At 54.3% G+C, this 23,160-nt stretch overlaps 1 protein-coding gene across 10 annotated transcripts in view; it reads left to right on the top strand.

The window, feature by feature from the left end:
* RANBP3 (RAN binding protein 3) overlaps nt 1-23,160 on the top strand; it is a 50,939-nt gene that overhangs the window by 13,212 nt on the left and 14,567 nt on the right. For 2 of the 10 annotated variants that reach the window (XM_027547417.1, XM_027547416.1), the window contains exons 2-6: nt 5,842-5,897; nt 10,957-11,145; nt 18,075-18,111; nt 18,198-18,284; nt 20,161-20,232. In XM_027547417.1, coding sequence (XP_027403218.1) covers nt 5,842-5,897; nt 10,957-11,145; nt 18,075-18,111; nt 18,198-18,284; nt 20,161-20,232 — 441 coding nt within the window. Of the gene's footprint in view, nt 1-4,882; nt 5,049-5,841; nt 5,898-10,956; nt 11,146-11,707; nt 11,798-18,074; nt 18,112-18,197; nt 18,285-20,160; nt 20,233-23,160 lie in introns of those variants that run through there. The other 8 variants (XM_027547422.1, XM_027547421.1, XM_027547419.1 and 5 more) reach the window with 5 other exon arrangements.

Below are 23,160 nucleotides of genomic sequence, written 5' to 3'. Positions count from 1 at the left end.
TGGCACAGGGGTGGCACAGAGCGGAGATCTGCGACTTGTCCTCACCTGGGCTCACCTGTCTGTGCTCATCACCGGGACTGCGGAGACCAGATCCGGAGCCCAGACCCAGTCTCTGGGGGTTACAGTTAGGTGGAGAGCCCATGCTGTGGGCTTCTCTCAGCCTCTCTCCAGGTTCGTGCCCACCACCCCCCATGCTGTTTGCATGGGGGTAGAGGCAGGGGTAAGGACTTTCCCTGGGTGGGAGCTGGGATCACAGTTGGTCTGGGGTAGCCCCCTGGGGCCCTGGAGCTGAGGAGGGCTGTGTGGGGGACAGTGGAGGAGGGGTTCAGACCAAGAGCAGCCACCCTTGGACTTGGCATCAGCACCTTGGAAAGCGGAGGTGAGGCGGGCACTCCCAGTGCATCCCTGACAGCAGTGCCCACTCTGTCCAGAGGAGGGCCATTCTTCCAGGCGACCTGGGGTTCCGAATCCCGCCCCGCTTCACACAGCAGTGTTGACTGCAGTCACCCACCGTGCTCAGGCCTCCTCACAGGTGTTCTTGCAGAGGGTTCCCTGGTCAGATAGCTTTGGGCAACATTTAAAACACCTGGTGGACAGAATCTGCATTAAATAGCACGCATTTGATTGGCCTTTTAATGTTTTAGGTCTGAGTGGTGGCCTTAATCTCTACAAATCTGTGGAGGTGGTTTTCTCTTCACTCAGGAGAGGAGAGCCGGGCTGGGTTTCAGGCACTTCCTGGAAGCCTTGTTGCCCCGTCCCCTTTGTTCAGTTGCTACGTGTGTCTGGACTGCAGCACCCCAGGCTTCCCTGTTCTCCACTATCTCCTGGAGTTTGTTCAAACTCATGTCCACTGAGTCAGTGATGCTATCTAACCATCTCATCCTCTGCTGCCCTCTTCTTTCGCCTTCAGTCTTTCCCAGCATCAGGATCTTTTCCAATGAGTTGGCTCTTCTCATCTGGTGGTCAAAGTATTGGTGCTTCAGCATCAGTTCCTCTAATGAATATTCCGAACGATTTCTTTTAGGAATGACTGGTTTGACCTCCTTGCAGTCCAAGGGACTCTGGAGAGTCTTCTCCAGCATCACAGTTCGCAAGCATCAGTTCTTTGGTGCTCAGCCTTCTGTATGGTCCAACTCTCACATCCATACATGACTACTGACAAAACCATAGCTTTGACCTGACGGATCTTTGTCACCACAGTGATGTCTCTGCTTTTTGTTATGCTCTCTAGGTTTGTCATAGCTTTCCTTCCAAGGAGCAAGTGTCTTTTAAAATTTCATGGCTGCAGTCACTGTCGGAAGTGATTTTGGAGCCCAGGAAAATAAAATCTGTCACTGCTTCCACTTTTTCCCCTTCTATTTGCCATGAAGTAATGGGACCGGATGCCATGATATTAGTGTTTTAAGTGTTGAGTTTTAAGCCAGCTTTTTCACTCTTCTCTTTACCCTCATCAAGAGTCTCTTTAGTTCCTCTTCACTTTCTGCCATTAGATTGGTATCATCTGCATGTGTGACATTGTTGATATTTCTCCTGGTCTTTATTCCAGCTTGTGATGCATCCAGCCTGGCATTTCATACGATGTATTCTGCATATAAGTTAAATAAGCAGGGTGACAGTATACAGACTTGATGTACTCTTTTCCCAATTTTGAACTAGTCCGTTGTTCCATGTCTGGTTCTAACTGCTGCTTCTTGACCTGCATATAGGTTTTGTCAGGAGACAGGTAGAGTGGTCTGGTATTCCCATCTCTTTAAGAATTTTCCAGTTTATTGTGATCTGCACAAAAGCTTTAGCACAGTCAGTGAAGCAGAAGTAGATGTTTTCTGGAATTCCCTAGCTTTCTCTGTGATCCAACAAATGTTGGCAGTTTGTTCTCTGGTCCCTCTGCCTTTTCTAAATCCAGCTTACACATCTGCAAGTTCACTTGTGAAAGCAGAGCTGGGCTGGGGTCTCAGGCGTATCTTGGGAGCCTCGTTGCCGTTGTCCCCATTCCTTCCCCACACTGGGATTTCAGTTCTTGTGTGATGGTGCTCATCTGGTGATGGCACAAGTGGTGACGTGGGTCAGTTAAAGACCAGCCTGCCTGGAAGGGGGCACGTGTGTGTTGTCGTGGAGTCAGGACTGAGCTACAGGTTACAGACTTGGGGCCCTAAAGTGGATGAGCAGAAATGAAACTCACGTGGCTCTGGTACTCTGTGTCTTTGGTAGAGAACTGATGAAGTTCATGACTGCCAAACCTGCCACCCAAGGGGGCCTCCCTGGCCCCAGTGGCAGCGTTTCGCTCTGTTCCTAACTGTGTATTGATCACGTGTCATGTATGAGACTGCGTTTGGCTGTGAACACGCAGAGGCTGTCAGGAAGCTTATGGTCCAGGGTAGACGCTGCCGGTGAGCAAATAACCCGCCCCGCCCTGTCCCATCACCACCTGGAGCTCCCAGGCTCCACGGTGCCAGGCCGCGTGCACACACACCCTCCGCCTTTGTGAGATGTTTTACCCTGAAGTTTTCTGCCCCCAGTTTCCTCGTCCTCATTTTTCCCATGGTGCCTTGCACAGAGTAAGGGCTTCATCTGCTTATGTGATTACATGGCAGCTGGCGCTCCCACATGAAGAAGGGCAGCGGGGGTTCAGTGCAGACATGACAGTTCTCACCCTCCACGCACCGGGTGACGGGGGCACAAAGCTATTCTGGGGGCTGTCTGTGGTCCCTCGGACTCCCTGACAGGCAGCCTTGGTGTCACCCGTGCAGATACAAGCCAGAGCAGGCTTCAGTAGCCCAGTTCAAACTGGAAGCTTCCCAGGGGAAGCAGTGTCTGGACCTGGGGAAGAGAAGGCGAGACTGTCTTCCAGGCAGAGGGACTAAGCCGGGTGAAAGTCCCAAAGTGACAGAAGCGTGGGGCACGCGGGGACCAGGGCTCTTCAGTGTCCAGTCGTGGTCAGCGGAGCTGGCCTGTTCAGAGGGCCTGTGCCTCGGGTTGGGGAGGATGTTGCCAGGTTGTAAGCGTGAGTTTCGCATCAGTGGTTTCGGCGGCCACCCCAAGGGGTGAGGGTAGAGGCGGGGAAAGATGGGAGGTTTCAACCGCAACCATGGAGGTAAGGAGGGTGGATCCACTCACAGAGCCCAGACCCCTGTGTACCCCTCGCTGCCCTCTGCCCCCAGCTGCTCCAGAAGGCACTGGGAAGGCCCCGTGAGCCACAGACAGCCTCCTGCCGAAACCAGTTCCATCCCCAGGCAGCCCCTCCCGGGGGCTTCTAGTCACAGCACCAGGGAGCTCTTCCTCTGCCATCTGCATGCTGCTTCTCCACCTCAGGCCCTCCTTACAGCCCAGCATGGCGTTCATTTTCTCAGTGCCCCTTCCCTTACTCATCCCTCCCTCAGTTACTTGTTGAGTCCTTTCAGGGTGCCCAGGACTGTTCTCAGGCTTTGGGACACGAGGGGAGCAAGGCAAGGCCTCCCATCTCATGGAGTTGGTGTCTTACTCGGGCCAACAGGCCCTAACTCTGGGCACGCGCGCACACACACACATACACACATACACACACACACACACACACACACACACACACACACACACACACACACACACACACACACACACACAGTGTGACACACACACACACACACACAGTGTGACAGGTGGTGGTGCTGCTGTGAGAGCAGGCAGGCATTCTGTCTTCCCTGGGAGGCCATCCCGGGTTTCTTCTCCAGGCGACTGTGTGTTTAGTGAAGTCTGTGGGGGCTAGGCCTCCCCTTTCAGGCCAGAGGTATTTAGAGACCAGGGGCAGAAATCACGCTCAGGCTGGCTGAAGCAAAAGTCAACATTTACTGGCTTAACTGAAGAGTCAGGGTGGGAGCTGGGGTTAGCTTTGGGCCTGCTGACTCGGGCCTCCAGCCCAGCCTCCAGGGCTCCGCTTCCTTCTCCACCCCCAGCTTTGCTCCCAGCTGCATTGGCTCGGCTCCAGCTCCCCTTGTGGCGACATCCAGCCGCTGGCAGCCCTGGGGTCCTCTCCCACCAGCTTAGCAGCCCCAGCAGAGCAAGGGGGGCCCCTTCCCCAACAGCTCCGGCGAAAGTCCCGGCCTGAGTGTCGTCGCTGCCAGCGCTCTGGCCTCACTGCCATGCCTGGTGTCTCCTAGGGCCGGGCAAACAGCATCTCCTCCTCCAGCCTGCAGCCAGGGGTGTAGGAAGTGAGACTCGGGCTGATCCCAGCTCCTTCCTGCGTGCCCCCAGCCTTGCAGCTGGCCTGGAGTGGAATGCGGAAGTAAGGCTGGGACCTGGGCCGCAGTCCTCGATGCTGGGCTTGTCGGGCAAAGGGCAGTGGCAGGTGTCTGGCCATCCCTGTGGTAGACGTGTGTGTGGAAGAGCTGCTGCTGTCCCCAGAGTCCCTGCAGCTCACCTTCGCTGTTGCTTACTGCCCAGCAGTAGGGTGCGTTCGTTCTTCGTTCACCTGGGTTTGTGGAGCTACACATCTGTGCTGGGAGACCCTTCCACGCCCCCCACTCTCCTGCCCTGTGGCACTGCAGTCTCTGAGCTGTCACTCACCCCAGGGGTGGCGGCGTGGGCTGCGCCTGGTGAGGACTGTCGTGGTGAATCTGACTTGGGCGCCACAGAGTGAGTGAGGCAGTGGAGGAAACGGTCACTGTCAGTGGGCCGTGGTCCCAAAGTGCAGATGGGCGTCTGTCCTGCTCCTCCGTGCTGTGGGAGCTTTGGGGGTGGGGCGGGGACAGTGTCCTGTGGCCATCTCCCTGCATCTCGTCCCCAGCCCCTCCTCTTTAATATGGGTGGTCGCCAGTGTCCTTCCCCACACTCTGGTCTCTCTGTGCTCCCCCCCCAACCCCCTTCACAACTGCCCCACCTCCTTACATCACCACCATCTGCCCCTCAGGCTGCCTGTCACCTCAGGAGCCGCCTTCACACCTGTCCCTCCATTCCGGGCTCCTCTGCTGAGGCTTCAGCGCAGCCTCCTCTCCCAAGATGCCCCAGACCCTGCCCTCCGACCAGGTCCCTGCGAGCGCTCTCGAGGCCTGCGAACCGCGCACCCATCCTGCCGGGTGAGAGCTGTGCTAGTGCAGGTTGCTGGCTTGCCCCAGGACTCAGGAAGGGGAAGGGCTGTGCAGATGCTGCCCGCGTTCGTAACAACACCCCCCTGCCCCCACTTCCCATGCATGCCTCCCCCCACAGAGCTCAGGAGCACACCCAGAGCCCTGTACTCAGGCCCCGGACAGTAAGGCGGTGCCCGCTGCAGCGGGTGGCAGAGGGCCAGGGACACGGCCCCTCAGACGGAAGACCAGCGGTGTTGACTGAGGACGACCGGCGGGAGCCGTCTCCTGGTCCAGTAACAGCATCCCAGAGGGTTTCTCCCTTCAGCAGCAGCTGTGCAAGATGGACTTTTCAGTCCTCACAACTCCACACTTTTTCCTAGCGGGCGCTCACTTAGACGCCCAGGTGGAACGCAGAGCTGACTTGAGCAAAATAATCCTCCAAAGAGTGTGTGCCTCGTGGGCAGAGATTGTGGATGGGTTGCCCCCGGCCCCAGCTGGCCTGCAGATTTGAAAACAAACATTTTAAACCTAGGGACTTCCCAGTGACATGGCCATTCTAAGCCAGTCTCGAAACCGTTTGTTGGTGTGTACATGCACACAGAAAGATGCACGTAGCTTTGCACGCTGAACACTTTGTGCATTTATAGCAAGAAACTGTTTTCTAGGTGATACGATGATCATTCGAGTTCCTAGTTTTATATTGGATTTGTGTTTTGTTTTTAACTTATCACAAACAAATGTAGCTGTGTTTACTGTATGAATATAGTGTTGGGGGGAAAAACACCGATTTTTCTTTTTGCAGAAAAGCCTGCCATTGCTCCGCCCGTCTTTGTGTTTCAGAAGGAGAAAGGACAAAAGGTAAGGGGCCGGTATGTTCTCCCACCCCCACTTCCCCCACTACCTCCCCCAGGACTCTTCCCCCAAAGGTCGCAGTGCCACCATGGGGCTCAGGGAAGAAGGCCTGGTGGCCTTAGGTTTACCACGGCCCAAGCTTAACAGAGGGTGCGTGGACAGGGCTCAGAGACCCTGCTTTAAAAAACAGAGAGAGTGCTTCTTTCTAATTTGCTGTAGAAGTACTGCTGTGCATCAGGAAACCTGGTAGGAGAGGGGGAAGGGGGCGGAGAGGGGAGGAGAGGGAGCAGTGCTGAGTAAGGAAAAACAGGACTTTTAACGCCTTTAGGGGAGTTTTTGGCCCCAGCCAACTTGGCGTAAGTGCATTTAGAATAATTGGCAGCCGGCTTGCATCATGTGTTCACTACCTGTCCTTAAAGGTTGCTTTTCATGTCTGGTTGGCTCTGTTGTTGGAGATACTTCGCCAAATTCCTGGTAAAGAGCTCACGCGCCTGGAGGGCGAGGCGGTGCCTTCCCACGTGTGGTCCTTGTCCTGTGTGGTCGTCCACCTTGAAGTCATCAGTCCGTGTCCCTCCCTGATGGGGCAGTGTGGAAGGTTGGGGTTGTGTCTCGAGTTAGTCGATGTTCTGTGGTGGCCCAGGCATATATGGGGACTCCCCCTATTTGCCAAAAAAACGTGGACAGTGCCTGTCCTCGTGCCCGGGGACAGCAGGTGTGATGTCATGACCACGGCAAGGTCTCAGAGTGACCCCTGCACTGCGTTGACACCGGTATTCTGAAATCTGTGTGCGTCTTGTTAGTGAGGACAGCCTCTGAGGGGCCCCTCGGCTCTGGACTCATGACCCACAGACCAGGTGGGTCCTCCCGAAGGTGACTGGCTCTGAGCCTGGGGGCCGCTGGCAGCCGAGCCGCTGCCTGTGGAGCCTGCCCCATGGTCTGAGAAGAGGCCAGTCTTCTCCCTGTGCGCGCGGTGCAGCATTCGAGGGCTGTGGGGAAAGGCGCTAGTGTGGGGGGCAGGGGTGGGGAGGAGAAGCAGCTGCCCTGAGACCCCGCCCACCCACCCACCCACACCCCCTTGCAGGGTGTTTTCTGCATTATCTGCTGGGCTTGTTCTCGCATTAATCTTTCCCATTGTCAGTTCTTCTGCTGAGGAATCAGAAAACACAAGAAAAGTTCTTCCCTTTTTGCTTCTGTTTCCTGGGTCATGTTTTCTAGGTCCGTCAGCCTCTGCCACCTCCTCCCCACTGAGCCCTGACCGATACCTGCAGTTTAGTTTCTCGCGCTTTTATCATCTTCCTTTGTAAGTTCAGCCGCTGTGAAGGGGCTGATGTGTTTCTTCTGGCTTTTAGAAGTAAACGTGTTTGGTTTCTGCTTCAGATATGAAAGTCACTTACTTTTCTCAGGTTTTCCATAAAATTGGGACTCTCTAGAATTTTAAATTTTACTGTGATTCTCTTCTGAACCACTTTTAGATTATCAACAAACTAAGGGCTGCCACAATTGTTTTTGTTAATAAAACTTTATTGGCGCACAGCCCCGCCCAGTGTGTACTAGGAGTTGTGGCTGCTCTCTCACTGCCAGCTGCAGCATGAAGGAGTTTGGACTGAGACCAGGCAGCCTGCAGATTCAAACATATTTAGCACCTGGCCCTTTATAGAAAAAAAGGTTGCCAACCCAGATTTGAAACAAGTAATTGAAATAGATAATTCTGAAGACTTTCCAACAATCAGCAGGATGAAAAACTAAAGTGTAACGTTTATTCAGCTGAACTTAAAATGCTTTTAAAATTACTAATTCTTATTTCAGTACTGTTTTCATGGTTGAGGTGGCTCTGTTGCTTTGTCAATTCAAAGGCCGAGTTACACTCATTACCTTCAGAAGGTTGATTCTAGTTATGCGAACAGGGTGAGGTTGAACCCGAAGAGTTGCCAACAGGATGCTCATCCTCATGAAAACGTGCACGTGCAAATATTGACTCCGTGCCAGCTCTAAATGGGCTTCTAAAAATAGCTGACTGTCAGCTCTTCAGATTCCGGCTCTCCGCTGCTGTCACACTTGTGTGACAAGATCACCGGAAGGGAGTGGAAAACCTCTGCAGCAGAGGCCAGGGAGTCCATGTGTTCATCAAGGCCCACATCTGAGCTGCCGAGTGGGCGGCTGCCCAGTAGACACGGGGCCTCCTCCTCTGCTGCTTGTGACCACTCGGGCATCAGGCGGGAAGGACGTGGAGAGGCCCGGACAGCTGGCTTGGTGTCTGTGTGGCCCCCGGGGCCAGGCAGGTGATGGTAAGGTGGGTCTGCAAGGAGCAGCCACCACACCTTCCTGGGACCCTCCCTGTCTTGCCGCTCTCTCAGCCCTCCCTGCTCACACAGCAGGGTTGGGTGGGAAACAGCAGGCTGCTGTTGTTTTTTTCCAAATGAGCTTTTTTGCCCTTTTTCAATTTTCTGTTTTGAAATTTTTGTCAAGTCCTCAGAGAAATTAAAAGGATGGTACCGTGGACCAGACCATTGGGAAGCCACCTTGGGTAGGCTTCACTGTTAACATCGTTATCATAAATGCTAGAAACACTCAACTGTAAGTTGTGCCCCCGACGGTTGTCCCTTAAAGACAGTTGTCTCCTTGGAATTCCTCCCCATGGCCCCAGTGCCATGGTCACGCCTGAGAAAGTGATCATTAATTCAGAAACATCCTGTAATATATTTAGCCCAGATGGAAATTGTCCTGAGTGTCACCCACACAGCTATTTTCTGAGCTCCTTTTGGATCCACAGAGATCAAGGAGTCCCATTGTCACCTGTGGGCCCATTCCCTTCTTTTGGTAAGAAACCAGTGCACCCACGGGATGTACTCCAGGAGCCCCCAGTCCCCTTAAGAGGCCCAGCTGTTATTACCAAACCATGATCGAGATAAAAGATTTGAAACTGAGAAGAAAAAAGTTAGGCTGCCAACCCAGGCATTTTTGGTGCTGGTTTGGTGACAAAACCACCTAGAATTTTCTGTCCGTCCCATAGACAGGGTTTGAGTTGCCTTCACAGCAAACCACAGATCGGTAGCCTGCCGGTGGCGTCCCTGGGTCTTGGGAAGAGTCCTCAGATCCTCCCATCGTTCTGTGTTAGAGCCTCGGGCAGCTGGAACTGCAGTCTTGAGGCCAAAACCCAGACCGAGTGCAAGAGCCTTTCCTGTTGCTTCCCTATGCCCGAGCTTCCTCAAGATGGCGCTCTTCACAAGACGCTTGCGTTTCCACGCGTTTGTGTTTTAGGGGCAAAAATGAAACCTTCTTAACTGCGACTTAGCAGTAGCAGTAACTGCCTTGAATGGAGACAGTTTTTTTCTTTTAAACAGGAAGAGAATTTGAATCTCCTTGTGTGGGTTGTTACACTGTTTGTGATAACTGAACGTTCCTTTCATTTACTTTATCTTCCAAATATTTGTTAATCTGAAAGCAGAAGACTTTGGGGTTGCCCTGGCAGAATAAAGACAACAAGCAGTTCAGTAAAAAGACAGAAAGCAGTTACAACAGCAATCTGCTGTTGGGCAGAAAGCAGAGTGTCTCTGACAAGGCTGGGAGGTAGCAAGCGTGTTCTGTGTGCGTGGCTTTTTGTCAGCCACCTATATTTTAAGATGATGTCAAAGGCTGCCAAAATCCCAATGTCTGACTTTAACAAACATGTTGAAAACCTACAGGCTCTGTCTTGGCTCTTTAGAGCTTACTTTCTTTGTCTAGAAGAAATACTCAAGACCCTAGGAGAAAACGCTGGGGTGGCATTTGTATTTCTTTTTGTTTCTCTGGTGTAGACTTCATCTCTGCCATGCTGCGAGGGCATTTGAACTTTTCTGTTTGAAAAGTGGGGATTGTTTTAAAAATCCTAGTTGTTCTGAGTACAGATGGACAATTTCCCAGGGAACTCTGGGTTCCTCTGGCTGGGTGTTCAGTCTCTGGCCATAAAGCAGCAGCAAGCAGGTGTGGGGCCCCGCCTCGGCGCCCAGCACAAGTTTGAAGAGCGGCCTGAGAAGGAAGGCCTTTTACACTGTGGATCTCCCTGCTTAAGAAGAGTCCATTTGGGTGACCTTTAGACATGTGGATGTGTTAACGTCATATGGCTTTTGCTTTTCCAAGAGTGTTTGAACGTTCTGTTAAATCTTTTATGTAGTTGCTTTCATCCAGCAAGCTCACACATTTAAAAATAGTCCCAAGTCTTGTCTAAAGAGGGTTCAGTCACTTCACAGGCAGGAGGAATGTGGCTGCGTCTACAGGGAGACAGGGTGGCCCTGTGGTCATTCAGTTCACAAAGTGAAAGAAGCCTGTAGTGGACAATGCCAGGTGGGAGGTTTGGGGACTGGAGCCCACCTGTTGGATCCAGGCCACCAGCTTTGCAACAAGCCACTTCCATAGAAACCCCTCCTGAACCCCAAGAACCGCCTCAAAGGATTCCGGCTTCCCCTTACTCTGGCTGTTTTCTAGATAAGGGCTGGCCCCGGAGACTCCTAGGCCGAGGGGCTCCCTCCTTCAGCCAGACCTCCACCCACCTGCCTGCTGATATAAAGCCAGCTCTCTGTGTCTCCGCCAGCTTGCTGGGTCCCCCCCACTTGCACTCACCGAGCAGGGATGCGTTCCCTTCCTCTCGGGTTTACGGGCACAGATGGGAGGTGCTGCCGGGGCTGCAGCTCCTGCTGAAGCCCCATCCCCAGCGGCCAGACCTGGTGCTGGTGCTCACCCCCCTTCCTGAGCGTGTCTGAGTGGATGGCTTACTAACCACAGGGGCAGTGTGGTCACTGAGACCATGTCCTCATGGCTGCCACCAGCAGAGGAGCTTCATGCCGCAGAGGCCGTCTGCCAGTTTTCAAAGCCTGGGTCTGACTTCCTGGACACCTTAGGAAGTGCCAAGTCTGACACTTGGCCCATGTTCAGCGCCCTTCTGACAGCGTGGAGGGCCGGCTCTCTTGGCCCGACCTCCCTCCCGGGCAGGAGCATCAGGAGATGCTCAACCTTTGAATCCCACCCCCTCCCCTGCCCCACATTGCAGGCTTTGTTTACATTGAAGGAAAATTGTCTTTTTTGCTCCCAGTCCTCTGCAGAGCAAAAAGACTTGTCGGATTCGGGAGAGGAGCCTCGGGGGGAGGCTGAGGCCCCCCACCATGGCACGGGTCACCCCGAGTCAGCTGGTGAGCATGCCCTAGAGCTTCCTGCCCCCGCTAGCGCTTTGGCCCGCGCTCCCGAAGCCCAGCTTCTTCCTTTTCCACGAGAACTGGCAGGGGTAAGTCCGCCTCCCCCTGGCATCCCCCAGCCCGGGGCTCCCAACCCAGACCGGCCCCTCCCTCTCGGCCCTCGCATCCAGACCCCGGGTCGCCGGCAGCTGGCAACAACTGAAAGATGACAAGGCTGTCTTCGGCGCCCTTTAATTCCCCCTGCCAAAAAGCCAGCAAGGAGCACGTCCCCTTCTACACTGAGACCTTTCTAGTCAGGGGAACATTCATCCATAGCCTGAAGCTAATCCTGTTAGTGAAAGAAGCGAGGGGCCAGAAGAGGAATTGAGGAGCAGGGTAGAACTCTCCACCTCCAATTCAGCCCCTTCTCCCTCCTTCCGTTTTTCCGTCTCTCCCTGAATTCGGGCTTTCAAGTTCAGTATCTTAGAAACACGAAAGGCTCCAGCTTCCTTGATCTGTAGGAAAAGGTGTCTAATGCCTGTTGCTTTACAAGACCGGTTGTGTCTGGACTGTGGTTGGGCTGTGAACTGCTTGTCTTCAATCAAAGCAGGAAGAAGAGCTGCTTCCTTTGAATCGGAGGGAGCCCCCTGAGCCCTTTTTCTTTGTATTCAGAAGGCTTTGGAAGATTATAGGTGGAGAAGACTGTGAAATCTCCAGAACAAGAGATGTCTGGAGTGTTTGGAGTTTGATAAATCGGGAAAGGTAAACATTGTCCTCCATTCAGGATCGAAAGCTTCATCCTCTCGGTGCCTAGTGGCAGAGCCCCCATTCCCACATCAGGGAGCAGCAACTCAAGAAAACAGGGTCCCGCCCCACCACACGGCACCCAGGGCGTCACAGCCCCAGCCCTCTCCCAGACCTTTAGTGGTTCCTTGTGTCACAGCGCCAGTCTCCCATGTCCTTGAGGAAACCATTGAAATTCAGCTAGAGCAGCCAGACCCTGGGATTCGCAGAAAGAAGTGATATTCAGCCGAGTGAGGCTGGAGCCAAATCTTAACATTTGGAGGAATCAGTGTGTGGTGGGAAAAGAAGAACCAGTCTGTCCCTGTTGGGGTCTGTCCTTTGTGGCCTGGAAGGGGGCTTGAAGGAAGGAAGCCCAGGAAAGATTCCAATCTGAGGTCCCCACTTGAGGGCCAAGAGCAGGAATTCAGAGGCAGTCATTTTCTGGGTTGGGCAAGAACAGCTGCTGGAACCTTCTCCTGAGTCGGGTGACAGCAGGCACGTGTTCCCAGTTCCCTGAGAACACGTGGTATTTGTGAGGATCTGCCCAGGAAACGGGACCCCTCCACTGCTATCTGGGTTGAAGAGCGCAATTTGCGGAGAACCTCAAGCTGCAGAGGTCGAGGGTTTTCCGTGGAGGGTGGCAGACGGTGGAGGTGGTGTCACGGCAGTGGCCCTTCCAGAAGCCGGGCACTTTCAGACCCCTTCCTGCTCATGCCTGTGAGACAGGGCCTTGCCTTCTCCCTGTGGCCAGTCCAGACGCCGATTTCTGAGGCCCAGCCAACAGAACTCAGCTTCTCAATTCTTGTGGACTGTAGGTCAGAAGCTCTAATTCTGAGAAATGCAAGCAGTGCCCAGACTGAAAGACGCAAGGTCGAGGGCGATAGCGGGGAACGTGAAGATGGTTGTTATGTTGCTGTGGGAGAGGGCCTGGGGTGGAGGGGGGCTTGTTGCTGAACGTGCCAGCTTCATGGACAGGGCCATGCCTGTGACACACACCCGTGCATACCCTGGGTGGTTTTAACACAGGTACCTGGGCATCCCAGTTCCATCAGAAGTCCTAGCAGTGCCGCCGTCACACCATTTGTGACAGCTCTCAGCCATCCGGGGCTTTTTCTGCCTTTGGGGCACTAAGACACAGTAGAGTTTGTTCTTTAGGTCAATTAGGGTGTAGATAGACCCCAATCCCAGCTACTTCCTGGGCTGAGATATTTCTGTGGCGAACTCGGACTAGTTGCTCTTGCTTCAGAGCAGATTTGGCGCTCACTCTGTCTCACTCTGGAGTTCAGGAAACACCCACATGTAACCTGACAGGGCTCATCCCTCACGTTCAGCCTGTTCTTCATTCCACGATCCTTTGGGGGATTGTAAAACTGCGATATATCGCACATTGAATTACTGCCTATAAAGGGCCCTTATCATCTTTCAGTCTCATCAGAGCTCTGGCCATTGAAGCCCCAGGACCAGGAAACAGTCTCCTTATATCAGACCTCCTGACTCTCACAAGGCAGCTTGAGGGACACCAAACCACATCCAGATTAAGTTCTCCATTTGCCCTGGAGAAAGTGTTCCCAGTGCTCACCCTGAGCCTGGCTGAAGTCTGCCAACTGAAGTCCCAAGCCAAGGCACTACCGAGCCTGAAACATGTTACAAGCCCCACTGGGAAACCGAGAGAGTCTGGACCAAGTCCCCTGGCCAGACTGCTCCCCTGCCCGTCCTCTCACACGTGCACGGGCTTCGCCACTCGTCCACCCCTGCCGAGCAGTCACATCTTTGGAGGCTACCTCATTTTCTCTTTTTTTTCAGTGTCTGCCTTTTGGGTAAAAATCTCTGAGCTGGTTCCCTGAGTCAAAGGATAAACAGTGGTGAGTGGGCCTGTGGTCCACATGAAGGTGAGGCTGCCTTGGCAGGCGCCTCCCTCAAGTGGAACTTCATCCAGGTGTCTATTTTCCTGCAGTCACAGCAGCAGACTTTCTAGCTGGACTGTCCAGATGGGGGTCCATCCAGGTGGGGATCACTGAGTCCCCGCGCTAACTGGTATTTTCTGGAAGGAATATCCCTGACATGGTCTTGATTTCTCATCTTTTCCGGGAGGCCAAGAAGGTAGCCCTGCTCACTCCTGCTCACTGCCCGTTTGTCTGTGTCTCAGCTTCTTTGACACAGCCTCCTGCTCCTTCCCCGCCTCCTGGACTGGCCTGGCGCCTTTGTCCCCTCAAGGCCACCCACACCAGGCAGCCTCACAAAAGCCCTGTCTGGGGTGGGGGGTGCAAGCCTCAGTAAACTGAATACTAGTAATTGTCATCGATTCAGCCTTTACAGAGAGGACAGGAGCTTCTCAGTCCTGTGGCCCTATCCTGGGTCAGGTGTTCCCTCCAGTCTTGTGCTTGGTGACAGGGACATATGCCCTTCACAGGACAAGCTGCTTCTCCCCAGGGTTCCAGTGTGTTCCGAGAGGGTGGGCCACCCTCTCATGTAGGACCCGCTGCCACTGTGAAGTGCGCAGTCAGGGTGCCCTGATCTGAGCATCCCCAAGGTATCAGCCCGGAGCCCACACCAGCAAGAGACGGCTTCTGCTGTGGAAAGAAGCAGAGAAGGACGTGGAGCTTCCACACCCCACTTCGGTCCTGACTGCTCCCCCAAATTACAGATCCTGAGAGCCTGCTCTCAAGACCTCCTCACGGTCATCCCTGGAGCAGCAGCTCCCAAGCTTTGGGCTACAGGTTGCTGGGCCCAGCCCCAGAGAGTGGAAGATAGCACGAGGCACCAGGCCTAGAGGCAAGCTCAGGCCTTCTCTGACGGGGGCCACGGGGTGGGGAGAGGCCAGACTGCAGCTCACACAAGCAGCAGAGGGGGCTTTCCAGCATGAAGAGCATCTCCCAAGGCAAGCTGAAGTGACTTGACTTCTGGCCGCCTGCGTCCTCATGCTGGCTCCTGTTGAGAATTACTGGCGTGACTGCTTCTGAGTCAGCTGTTTCAGAGCCCACAGGAAGTTCCAGCAGCTTCTGAAAGGCTCTCCCAGTGGAGGAGTCTCCTGTGTTGGCCTTCACAGGCCTCCGCCTCCCAGCCTGTCCAGGGCCAGCAGGCTGGCCACACGCCTGTGGGATGGTTCCGAGACTCGGAGCGTGGACTTGAGGTTCTCCTGAGGGCAGAGGTCTGGGAATGTCTTGTCTCGCCAGGTGCCCTTTCTTCTCCAGGTCACCAAAGGGGCTGTGCTGGAGGCCGGGGCTCCATCTGTGTAGCAGATGCTTGCTGAGCAAGTGTCCTAGGTGTTGGGTGTGTGAGTTGTAAGCCAAACAGACAGGGTAGGGCTTCGTGGTAGCAGGAGGCACACAACAGATAGGCACAGAAGATCACTTCTCACTGTGAAGCCCAAAACAGAGTTGAGGCCCGGAGAGGCTGGAGGGTGGGGGTGGAGGAGCTGCTTCCTCTCGCTGGGTCATGGGATGGCACGTGCTCTTAGTTCACCCTGGAGGTGGTCAGGACAGCCGTGGGAGCAGCACGCACGCGGAGGAGGAACACTGAGGCGGAAACGGTGTCACCATGCCAGAAAACGGGAGGGAGACAGCAGGGCTGGAGTGTGATGGACGAAGGGGCCTAGTGTAGCAGGAGGCCACTTGGAGCCAGCAGTCCTAGGCCCCGAGAGTGCAGCTCAGAGGCCTGGGTACACTTCAGGGGAGAGGCTCCTGGCTCCCATCAAATTCTCAGGGAGACCCAGATCCCTGAGAGGCTTGGGGTGTCGCTGACAAGGATAAGCAAGTTAAGTGTTGTTAAAAGAGCCCCAAAGTATTCAAAGAAAAACTGACAGAACAAGGGGAGTCCAGAAATCACAGTCTTCTCCAACCAAAATGGAATGAAGTTAGAAATTCCTAGCAGAAGGAGCCCTGGAGCATTCACACCCATTCTGACCGGAAATTAGCCGGTCAGACGAGGGCCCCTTGAGATGGAGGTGGCGGAGGACCATCCTCCCCAGGAGCTGAGAACCAGGAGGACAGTTCTGGCCTTGCAGCTGTCAGGGCCCCCACTCTGCATACAGTCGGGGGGGTAGTGACTTGGCTGCTTCTCTGTGGCCAGCGAGCTCCTGGGATCCAGGTGCTTCCCCTGAACATGTGGTGAGCGAGCCCCACTGAGCACTGGGGCCAGACTCTTCCGGAACTTAGAGGCTAGCCGGGACCTGGAGCGAGAGCAGGGAGGGGTGAGGCCACAGCCTGAGAGATTCGCACCTGGGTGGCGAATTGAGAGGGAGGGTGTTGGTGAAAGAGCAGTGCCTACCGGGGCTGGCTGTTCCCAGGTCCCAGGAATCCTTCAAGAAGCCACAGGTGCCACGGGCCTCGGAGGCTGCCTGCCATGGGCAGGTTTGGTAGAGTTGAAATGCTTATTGAATGAAAAGGGGGAAAGAAGTTGAGGCCAGGACTCAGGGGCAGGGTAGCAGGGATAGTCTGGGGCTGGCAAGGCCTGCTGTAGAGGAACAGCGGGAGGAGACCGTAGAGCCTGTGCCTTCACAGTGTCACCCAGGGCAGGGGGCATCCGAGAGCAACACCTGATGTCCTGGTGATGCGGGCACGGTTCTTGGCTGTCAGCTGCCAGCCCAGGCCCGTTAAATGACAGCGCTGCAATGGTGCCTCTCTCATCGGCTCCCCACGGTGAGAGGGTGCCCCACCCTGGTCCCTCCCGTCCACACATCCCCTGAGCTCTGAAGCCCTGCTGCCTTGGGTGTGACACTCCAGGAGGTGAGCTTGCCAGGAGGGTGTGGGCGGTCCAGATGTGAGGCCACCCATTGACCCCTGCACCTTCATCCCTGCAGCGGAAGCACTGGCCGCACTGTCTTCCAAGCTTGGAGGTGGAAACCTGGGCCAGTGAAGCCGTTTGCCCTAGGTTCCACACTCAAGACACGGCTGACTAGCTCTCAAGCCTTTGAGAGGGAGTTGAGCGCCTTCAGGCTCCGAGCCCTGGCCACTGTCTTGTGCTCAGCTAGTGCCTGCCTGCTGAATCCTCCGGGGGTATTTTATTTCGTTTTGAGCCCCATGGTATGCTCACAGTCGCCCCGAGGACCACTGAGCCCATCGTGTTAGGAGGGTTTCGCGTTTCCCGAGCATGTTGATAGATGGTCTCTGATGGGGGCGGGGGTGCAGTTTGGGGTCCTTTTCTTACTGTCCTTTAGGACTTGTCTGCAGACTCTGCCTACCGCCTCTTTTTGTCCAGCCTGCAAGCTAGGATGGTGTTCAGGTTTTTAAAGGATTGTAAAAACAAAGAATATACAATGTGTGGCCTGAATGGGGCCTGTGGAGCTGGCCCTTTACTGGAAAGCTCCGCCCCAGTTCTCGGGGGTCCCAGCCTCTTCCTCTGCAGCTTCCTTATTTTACAGCTTTTACCGAAGCCCTGCAGCTTGCAGAGCACTTTCACATGCATCATCTCATTTAATCCCTCACAGGCTCAAGGCAGGTGGTCCTCGTTTGGCCAAACTTAACCCCTGAGGGGCTTTTCTGAAAATAAGAAAATTGGCTCCCCTGCTTCCCCGTCAACTCTGGTGCCTGGGGCTGGGGGGTGCGCATGTTGACCTCTCAGAGTTCACTTTAGGCTGCTCAGCTCTGAAGAATCACAAGTCCCTGAGAGAGGATGTATCACCCCAGATGGGCCAGGGGTTCACTTTGAGCTTCTTAATTGCTAGTCATTCGCAGTCTAAAACCAGAGGTGGTTGGGGAGGAAGTTCTTCATCCACCTTTCTCTCAGCTCGTGATTGTTCAGCCGGTCTGTAGTCTAAGGTGCTGCACACTTGGCCCCATGGCAGCGAAGCACTCAGCTACTCTGGAAACAGCAGCCTCCCTGGAAATTGGGTTCCACACCAGGGGAGGTGCCAGGGATGGGGGCCCCCTGACCCAGTGTCCACGGCCCTGCTGCCCTTCAGGGTGGAGAGGTCACCTCGGCAGAATGGACTTCGGCCAGAGCCAGTTTTTCTCTTTGATTGGGGTGGGGGGTGCGGGGGACATGCCAGTGAGCAGTACCCATTGGAGAAACTTGGAAACTGATCCTGTGCCGGGAACATTCCCAGCTGTTAGGAGTCCTTGGCGCGAGGCCTGGCGAGGCGGGGGCAGAAGATTCACGGGAGATTTTCAGGCATTAGGTCAAAAGTCCGTGACCCGGGCAACTGAACCCAAGCCTCACACCCTTGGAGCCGCATTTCGGGATCCATTGGTGGCGGAAGTCAAGAGCCACCAGGCCGTGTGGCCCTCTCTGATTACCCTGACGTGTGTTCTCATTTCAGAGGTCAGCCGGCGGCTCCAGCCCCGAAGGTGGAGAAGGTGAGGATATCTCTCAGATGTTTCACCAGCTTCGGTCGTAAAAGTGGAAGCAGCCTGATTTTTCTTCTCCTTCTCATTTTCTGTAGATTCTGACCGAGAAGATGGAAATTACTGCCCTCCCGTCAAGCGAGAAAGAACCTCCTCTTTAACGCAGTTCCCGCCATCGCAGTCAGGTAACAGTGGCAGGCCTTTACTGGGTGGTGAAGCGGCCGCGTTTGCAAGCCTGCTGCCCCCTGCTGTGCCTCCCACCCCTTGTGTGTCTCCAGTTATGGTCAGCCTGAGGCTCAGTTTTTTGGGGGGCAGGAGTAAGGTTGGAGCTTGGCTGAGCGCAGCGCAGACACCCTCATCTGAATCAGTGACACAGAAGGGTGGGATGTCAGGACCATGTTTGGGGCTCTGACCATTAAGTGCATGTCCACTTTGTAAGGGCCGCTGGCTATGTGTGGACTGAAGGTGTGGGAAGTGGAGGGTCCCCCTCGCCCTTCAGCAGTGAGCCTAGTGCCCAGGGGGGCCAATTGAGAAGCCCAGACACACAGACAGTACATGGGGAGTCCAGCAGCCCTGACAGACACGTTGGTGGTAGGATGGCATGAACTCCCCAAGGAGGGGAGCTCGGGGGAGCCCAGACGGCTTGGCCAGGCTGGGCCCAAGGGCTTGGAGCCTCCGGGCCAGAACCAGGTCTGTGCATACACAGAGGCCAGGAGACCATCTGGTGGACAGAGGGGGGTTCCTGGGGTAGAGGGAGGCACTGGGGCTACTGAGTGGGAGGCTGTGCAAGCCTGGGGTTGCCGCTGCTCCTTGCAGTGTCAAAGCTGCAGCAGGGCCCCCCACTCCCCACCCAACCCGAGCATTGCCCAGTGCTCTCTGCAGCACTGGCTTTCACATGCCCTCCAGCTCCCTAGCTTGAAGTTCAGTCTTGGGAATTCACTTAAAACAGTTATAGCTGTGAGCCCTAAGGATGTCACTTTAGGAGAGAAAAGACTCTTGGAAGCTTAAAGAGTACGTGAGTGTCGTCTTACCATCACCCCGTGACACACCTGAGTTCATCATGCCTGTTCCCTGAACACTTGCCTTGGGCACAGCTGAACCCTTTTTCAGAACTGCAGGAGACAACTCCCACCACTCCCCACTCCATACAGGTGCTGTGGTTTGTATTGAGGAGTCCTCCTGACAGCTTACAGTCCAGGCTGAGGGTCCATCCTTTTTTTAAGGCTTTCTGCACGCTTGTTGCATGGGCCTTAATACAGGAGGGGCAGCGTCCACTTCCTGGCCATAGATCACATTCCTTCCCGCTCACTGCCCACTGCTAAGCCTCACTTTTTCCATCAAGAAAGTAACAGCGGAGAAGAGAGGTGGTAGTCTGTGCTCTGGCTGTAGGCTGGAGAAACCAATGATCAGTGGACGTTAGACATTAGTCCTGTCCTCTGGCGCATTCCACCCTAGGGTTCAGCTTAGCCATCAAGCGTGTAAAGACAAGTGGTCTGCGTTCAGAGGCCTTGGCTTTGTGCTGCACTCTGATTCCACTTAGCTGCCTGCAGTCTGCACAGTTTGGTCTTCAGCCCCATCGTGTTGTTGCCTGGCCTGCAACCAGGGAACCAGTTGCTTTTGTAAGATTCTAAAAGGGCAGGTGGGGGAAGGCTGCAGCCAACCGAGCGCTGACTGGTGACAAGGAGCAGGGCCTGGGGTTCGGCCCCGGGGAGCATCTGCGTCCCTCCTGGCCGTGCTCTTGGGGACGCATGGGCAAGGCAGGAGGCCACAGCAGCCCAGAGTCGACAGCTAGGTGTCAGGCAGATTCAGGCTATTCTGCTGGACACCCATGTTTCAGGGCTGTAGGAAGAGTCCCGGGGTTTCACTTTTGCTAGAGTGGCTGAAGGCCAGGTTCGTGATGCTGACCCCCCCACCCCCACCCCCACCCCCACCCCCCGCAGCACCACAGTGGGGCCTGGAGATGACCCCTCAGGTGGGAGAAATGCTCCCAGGCATGTCTGTCCTGCCTACTCACACTGTTTTCCTCTTGTTCCTCCCCTGCCTGCACCTCCTTGTCGACAGTATCCAAAAACAATGTTTTTATGCCATCCACCTTCTGCGAGCCATCTGCAGGCAATTCTGACTCAGAACCAGGTGAGCCTTCGCGTGCCTTTGCCCTTCACCAGCTGGTCACTGGGGGTGTCCTGGGATGAAAAGCACTTGCTCTTGTAAAACACTGTCTTAAACGAGGGTAAGCAGTTGGAAATCAGCACTCTTTTTCGGTTCATGTTTCCCAACTTTCAGTGGGCAGATTTAGAATCCAGTGTGAGGCTGACTTCTGTGGCCCTTAATTTTGGTTTCTGCAAGCAGGGTCTAGTTACAGGGAGCTTCAAGTCCCTTTAAAAAAAAAAAAAAAGACAAAAGCAAACACACACACAAAAAAACCATAGTGAAATACAGTACTCGTTTTTCAAATTTTTACACAAACATTGTACCTCTGTGTCATTAAAAACTCGGAAATACATAGAGTGAAAGAGTCCTCCTGTTCATTTCCCTCCACACTGCCATCCCCATGGTCACTACTCTGAAGTTTATGTAATTTTCCAGACCCCTTCTCTGTGTATTAAATTCTCACACTGACTAATATTACTTAGATCTGTTTAGATAAATATATTTAATCACAGCTTTAAAACTTTACAGCGAATAGCTTGATCCTTTCTGAAGAATGTGGAGCCTTTTCCTTTTTCGGTCCTTCACTGGAGAACCAGCTCCAAGATTTCCTGAAAGTTTCTCCCGCGTGGCTGGAATTCCTCATAAAAGATTTAATGAGCGAACATAACCATCCGAATTCTGTAACCCAACCCGCCTTGTATAAATTCACTGCTGACTTCAAAAGCAAGGCGAACTCAGTCAGCCTCTGGCACAAGGGCGCCGTGGGGGGAGAGGCGAGCTGTAACTTTGAGGGTTGATTTGATGGCACTCTTTCAAGCGGTTGAATTTGTTCTGACTCCAGAGGCAAACTGTTCTGAGCTGACCCCTTCACGGGGCCTGAAAGGGAGCTAGGTGACTTTTTGTTTTTAATTTGGCCGCGCTGTGGCATGCAGGATCTTAGTTCCCCAACCAGGGCTTGAACCCAAGTGCCGTGCATTGAAAGGTGGATTCTTTAACCATTGGACCACTGGGAAGTCCTGAGGAGCTTGGTTCTCAGGGTTCTTTAGGGCAGGCCTGGGCACCGGCTTCGTGAGTCCTGTTCGGGACTGTGGGGGCCAGGTCATAAAAGGTCAGCCTGGTCCCTGGTCCCCTCTGCGGTGTGCAGTGGGGACAGGCTGACCTGTCCACTCCACAGAGTGAACTGCTCAGCTCCTTGCCTGCCTGCCTTTTTATTTTTTTTAGCTTTTATTTTGAAAGAAAGAAAAAAATGTAACCTTAAGAATAATAAGGTACTTCTCCATCCCACTACCTAGAGACCCCATTCGATCTTCCCCCAGGCACCCTAGCAATGAGCAAAGGCATCCCGTTCTGGCTCCTGCGTCACGCATCTCAAACAGTCCCTCGGCCTCGCCTGGTTCTGCCAGTGGGTTGTAATCCGTTGTCACTAGTATTTATCTTCACATTCAGTTCTTACTTCAGCGTCAGTTCATTCTAATGGTCCCCGATCTGGCTGGTGGAGCCCCGTCCAGCAGGTTTCTGTGCTCCCCGGCCGTGGCCCCATCCTTCTCTTGAGCATGCCCTTTTCATCTTGTCAGAGGGGGTTCTAGGCTCATCATCTTCTCTCCCTGTCCTCAGTGGGGTCCTGGCTCTGCTTGGTGGAAGTGGTCTCTTGGAACCAAGATCTGAGTGCTCGGCCCACTGCGCTGCTGCTGCTCCCAGGCCCTCTCTGTACCCATAGCTGGGAACACGCATGGCTGAGAGCACATACATACATATACGTGTGTACATACACATGGACCTCTTCACACACGGGCACTCACGTCTGCTTGTGGTCTGTGTCTCTGCTGCTCTGTCTGTGTGTATAGGTCACCCCAGTTCATGTGGATACTTCCCGTCCAGTGCCGACAAGGTTCATGATATGAAACCCTTCTTCATATTTCTTCCTCTTTCCTGACAGAAACCTGCTCCCTGTCTCCTCAGTGTGTTGTTACTTGAGCCCCTACCAGGGAGCCTCCTCTCAGATTCTCTCTAGCTTCTGGTCTGCACCAGGCTAAATTCTGATCTGTCTTCCTGGTTTAATCCGAGAGTTCCTGGAATTCCCTTTGGAGCCAGTGTTGCCCTCTCAGACATCACTTGGGGTCTCTCTGAGGCAAGGCAGGGAAACCTGTTTGCTTGGGTGTGATTTCAGAGGAGGGCAGAGGCTGCCCTATTAGGAGTGCTTCTCTCCCACAGCAAGCTCCTATTGTGGGGGCCATGCGTGTGCCCTTGAGAGAACACAAGTGCAACGGCCTGTGCACTCCTATGAGCCAGGCATGACTGCTAGGGCTCTGACCACCTCTCCATTACACACTGACCTTGCTGCAGAGGGAGCTTCCAGAGGCCACAAGCAGAGAGCACATTTATTCTAGTGCAGATAGAGGCCCTGCCCCGTAAGTGTCCCCCTGCTGCTCTGGGCCCCGCCATCTTTCTGTCCAATGTTCCCAGTCACGTGAGGCATGTGGTGCGTCAGTTCACCTCAGCATTCAGGGTGGACGTCCTGTGTATCCGTGGGCAGGCCAGCTCCAGGCTGGGTGGCGGTGGTGTGTCTGTGACTCTCCAGGCTTGTTGCCCCTGCTCAGGGTCGACCCTGAGGGTTAGCCTGTCAGAGCAGAGTGGTGAATAGTAGTCGCAGTATGAGCATTGCAAAGCCAGTTCCGAGGACCTTCTAAAATTACCTCAGTTGTGAATTTTACCTCAGTCTTTTTCAGTGTTTCTAAATTGCCAGTCGTCGTCTTAGTAACCCTGAGCTCTAGCAATGTAATTCAGCATCTCCCTGCCCAAGAGGCCCACCTGGAAGCGTGTTTTCCCCGCATCCTGTGCTGTCTGGCTGTTGAAGCCTCTCTCCGGAGGGACCCCAGCTCCAGCAGCATGGGCTCCCTTGTGCTGACCAGC

This window comes from Bos indicus x Bos taurus, chromosome 7 (genome assembly GCF_003369695.1).
Source record: "Bos indicus x Bos taurus breed Angus x Brahman F1 hybrid chromosome 7, Bos_hybrid_MaternalHap_v2.0, whole genome shotgun sequence".
Lineage (NCBI taxonomy): Eukaryota > Metazoa > Chordata > Mammalia > Artiodactyla > Bovidae > Bos > Bos indicus x Bos taurus.
The sequence above is the reverse complement of the archived record's forward strand: the minus strand, read 5'-3'. Positions and strand labels throughout refer to the sequence as shown.